Source organism: Chlorocebus sabaeus, chromosome 9 (genome assembly GCF_047675955.1).
Source record: "Chlorocebus sabaeus isolate Y175 chromosome 9, mChlSab1.0.hap1, whole genome shotgun sequence".
Taxonomy (NCBI): domain Eukaryota; kingdom Metazoa; phylum Chordata; class Mammalia; order Primates; family Cercopithecidae; genus Chlorocebus; species Chlorocebus sabaeus.
Genome location: NC_132912.1, coordinates 90,720,687 through 90,725,193, shown reverse-complemented (window position 1 = coordinate 90,725,193; position 4,507 = coordinate 90,720,687). Strand labels below are relative to the sequence as shown.

At 46.7% G+C, this 4,507-nt stretch overlaps 1 protein-coding gene across 1 annotated transcript; it reads left to right on the top strand.

Moving 5' to 3' along the window:
- Positions 1–426: 426 nt before the first annotated feature.
- Positions 427–2,669, top strand: KLLN (killin, p53 regulated DNA replication inhibitor). Its single transcript, XM_007963470.3, is given in 2 exon segments — positions 427–617; positions 620–2,669. Coding segments are annotated over 2 exon segments (540 nt in total). The 5' UTR covers positions 427–436; the 3' UTR covers positions 979–2,669.
- Positions 2,670–4,507: the final 1,838 nt, after the last annotated feature.

Here is a 4,507-nt window from a genome sequence, read left to right as displayed (position 1 = left end):
CCTTTGCCTAGAGATTCCTCCTTTCCCCAACCCTGTGTCCTCAGGATGTCAGTCTTAGCACAAAGAGCAACCTGCTATTGTGTTTCCAGCGTGCATCACCTCATCCGGCTCCCTTGTAGCGCCCCACCTCTCGCTTCCCCGGTAACTCGGCTTGTTTGCCCTAAAAATGAAAGCTCTCAGCCGAGCGTGCTGAACGTGAACACATCGCCGTTGAATTTCCAGGGCCCAAAGGGCACCTATCTAAATGAACTGAAATAGGATAACCGTGAGTAGGACGCACCCCGCAGCCCTCTCCTGCGCCCGCTCCGGTGCCCCTAGGAGAGTAGAGCATCTCTCCCCCTCGGGCTCCAAGTCGGTTCGCCGCGTCGGACTCAAGCTCGGTTCTTAGAGACCACCTAGCCCCGCCCCCCCTTGGCCTCCGTGAAAACCCGGCGGGATGGATCGCCCGGGGCCAGGCTCCACGCGCCCCGGACAGACCATGCACGTTCGGGGTTACCAGGTTGAGTGGAAAGTACGGAACGGTAGGAAGCTGCAGCCCAGCGAGTGGGCGGGGCAAGGAGACCTAGGAGGGTTCAAAAGGGGGTGGAAGGATACACGGGCCACAGTCGGAACTACTTTCTGAAGGAGTCACGTGTGTTCCTAGTTGGGGAACTTTCCAAATTCCCACTCCCCAGTGATAGCTCCGGAGGCAAGTACTCTTCTTCTTTTGCTCGGGGTGTTCTCGCCTGGTGCAGGCAGCAGAACCCCAGCCCTTCCCGCGCCGCGGCGGAAACAGGGACTCGGACCAGCCTCCCGAAGGAGCGCTGTCGGGGCTGGCGCTTGGGGAGCTGGTTACACAAGCACCCACATCCAAACACGTGCCCCCGCCTCCCCGCCTGCTGGCTGCCGCCGATTCTTACGGAACGCGGGGAGAGAGTCCCCAAGCTGGTCCCATTCCTCGCCTGCTACCCTAAGAGCAAGCCAAGGACGGAGACCTGAGACTCCTTGCTCTAGATCGACCTATACTGCGCCTTCCCAAACGTGGGAAAAGGATCTGGGTGCTAGGGGTCTCGGGCCTCTCCCTCGCTGATGCCCTGCCCCTTAGGGTGAACCCTTTTAGTTCTGTGCTTGCGGGTATCTCCTGCTGCAGCCCAGAGCTTGCGTTCTCTGATGTTGCAACAAACGTCCAGTCACTACCCCTGAGCTGGTGAGCGCGCCCCACCTACTGTAGACTCAGCCAAGTGACTTATCTGGTCTGAGAACCTCGTCAATGGCCGTCAGCCCAGAACAAACCTGTCAAGTCCGCTTACAACCCCGACTGGGCAGACCTGTCGCCGTGAGAGAGCTAATTCAGAAAGGCAGAGGGTTGGATCGCGCTCCTTCTACCCCGCACGCACCCCTCAAGGATCTACAAAGCAAGTAGTCGACCCGCTTAAAGAGAATGAGCATCAACACCAGTCTGGGAATTTATTGTTTTTTCTTTTCCCTTAGGAAGTAGAACTCCAGACGACAATTGGAGTGAAAAAATATCTAACGAGACCTAGGTTGAAGCACTGAGTTGTTTTTCAAACTTTGAGAGAATGAGAATCAATCTGCATGTGTGTTCAATAATTGTAAGTGCCTAGGAAAGTCTAAAGAGGATTTATGCCGTATTTGAGAAAGAGGACTGTATATGTGCACATCATAGTTGCAGGCAATCTGTGAAGACTGGAAACCCCAAGAGACCTAGCGCAGAAAGCCACAGGCCATTACCTAACTCCGGGACTACTAATTAAACCTGGGATATTTACAGTGTTCTTAGAGATCTCTGAGGCGCCGTAAAACTTTGCACTTATATACAGCATTTAAGATAGCTCTACAGGAGTTAACAACCTGCTGAAGCTTCAGTGTTGAAATTGAAGGCTGGTTTTGTGCATAATTCTGGTCAGCTTGGGAAAGGCAAGGACCACAGTGGAAAAGGAAATGGAAAGCAACCGGAAAAGAAAAAAAGGCAGGCCTCCAGTTGGTTTCCAGAGATGCAGATACTGTCCACATAGCCTAGGGTGAACTACAGATTTCATTATTTTATAAATAACCAAGGATAAGGAGTTCCTGATGCCTAGGTGTTCTACTAGATTGCATGGTAAAAACCAGAGCTGTGTTTAATTATCAATTACTGCGTGGTAGAAAAAGCGGGAATGAAGATGAACCTTTAAAAGGGGAGTAGATTAGAGAGGGGTAAAATGTCTCACATTTGTTTCTCAGGTTGCTGATCTTGTCCCCGGAGTCACTGTTATTAGCACTGCCCTACTCTGCTCCTCCCCTGGAGCCTACCGTAAGTGACAATTAGTCTCGTATCTGAGAACCTCTGAACTCCACTTTCAGGGAAGAAAATGAAACAAGGGTGCATTCCTGTTCCTGGTGCGACAGGATCCTCTTGGATTCCATGGCACAGAGTTACTCTGGAGCAGAGAGGATCTGCATCACCAGCACTAAAGTGCTGGAATATGAGACCAGCCTCCAAGTACTTCCATCTGGCTGAAGAAAGAAAATGGGAAATGGGTTTTGCTGCTTCTCTAAACATCAGGTCCCTCTACTTCTCTCTAGTGGTGAATGAAAGGATCATCAATGTTGGCAGATATTTGGCCAGCCCGACAGCAACATCAGGTGGTTATTAGGAGTTGCTGAATAAAATCCTCCTTCTGTTCCTAGTGTTGTTTCTGAAAGAAATACTACTGATGCATCCTTTTCCAATTTTTTGTTTTTCTGTACCTTTCTACCCAAATGGCTGGCCCTATCTAAAGTAAACAAAGTTTCAAAAATAGTACTTTTTTAAAGTTCAATTGAAAATACCTGCTTGGCTGTACAGATATTACAATACACTGGTCTCCAAGCACTTCTTTTTTTTTTTTTTTTTTTTTTTTTTTTTTTTTTTTTTTTGAGACGGATTCTCTTAGGCTGGAGTGCAGTGGCATGATCTCGGCTCACTGCAACCTCCACCTCCCGGGTTCAAGCATTTCCCCTGCCTCAGCCTTCCGAGTAGCTGGGACTACAGGCACACACCACCACGCCCGGCTAATTTTTTGTACTTTAGTAGAGGCGGGGTTTCACCATGTCGGTCAGGATGGTTTCGATCTCCTGACCTCGTAATCCGCCCACCTCAGCCTCCCAAAGTGCTGGGATTACAGGCGTGAGCCACTGTGCCCGGCCGCACTTAGTTCTTTACCTGTCTGCGGAACCAGAATACCATAGGGAGAAGCAGAAGTTTATAATAAAGGGAGAATTATATAAAGCTTCAGGGTGACTGTAGATTGATTAGTGAGCATGATAAACCAGCTTTAATGATCGTTTCTAACAGCTGATTCCAAAACTCTACTGTTACTACATCAAAATAATGTCCAAAGAAAATTTCTTTCTTATTTTCTTTGATAAGCGAAATGACCAGCAACTTGATGTGGATGATATAAATACTTGATGTGCTCTTGTAGGTCCTCTGCTAAGATGTCTTTTGTGTAAACACTCTGATCGCTATAGTGCCTTTCTCATCTCCCATACACTGACCTTTCAAAAAGGGATCTAACTCAGTAGCTTTAATTTTTAAACAATCTTCTCTATCTCTGTCTAACTACTGTTTTCTAAATAATACAGAATATAAAAGTATAATCATTGGATTGAATTTAAATCCATTCTTCCAAGAGTCTGAGGTTTTCCCCTTATTTCATTTATCCTAATAACAAACATTATTGTTCTTTCATTACAGATAATTTTAAGACATTCTCCAAAAGGCACTACTGTGGGTCATACAAGTAACTATATTCTAAAAGAGAATTTTCCATTATTGTCTACAAGCTTCCCATGTCCCAAATCTCTCCTGAAGCTATTTCAGATGCCACGGTGTCATCTTTCACATCTTGGTAGAGAGATGTGCTGTATGAAATCATCATTCTCAGAGAAATAAGGGTTGAGTTGGTTGCTCCTGAGAACCACAGAGCAGACCAGGTACTCACTGTGTCCAAGTGGCATTCCGAAATTTTGTCTTGGACCATGGAGCAATACAAATAAAAAAGACAAGACAAATAAAAAAGACCTAACATGACAAGACAGCTTTGACTATGTTAGTCTCCAAGCTAACACCGGCTACCAGTTATTCCCCTTAATACTAACTCTAGCCATATGGAACACATTTTTTAATTTTTTTTTTAGACCTCCCAATAATAGAAAGAGGTAATTCCCATATACCAGCAAATATTGGGACACCTACGAGGTGCTTCACAGAATAACCGGAATTTTTTTTTTTTTTTTTTTTTTTGAGACGGAGTCTCCCTCTGTTCCTCAGACTGGAGTGCAGTGACATGATCTCGGCTCCCTGCAACCTCTGCAGAACAGCCTGAATTTGTCTAGGTAGAGGGACATTGAGAAGGAGCCAAGACCCAGCTCTGCCTAACTCCTACAATTTTCCCCTGCAACACATCCTTCTGGCCTCTGAGGCATCACAAAAAACAGCACCTTTTTCAAAGAGAAAATGCATGGGACAAACAGCCCTGGAGCA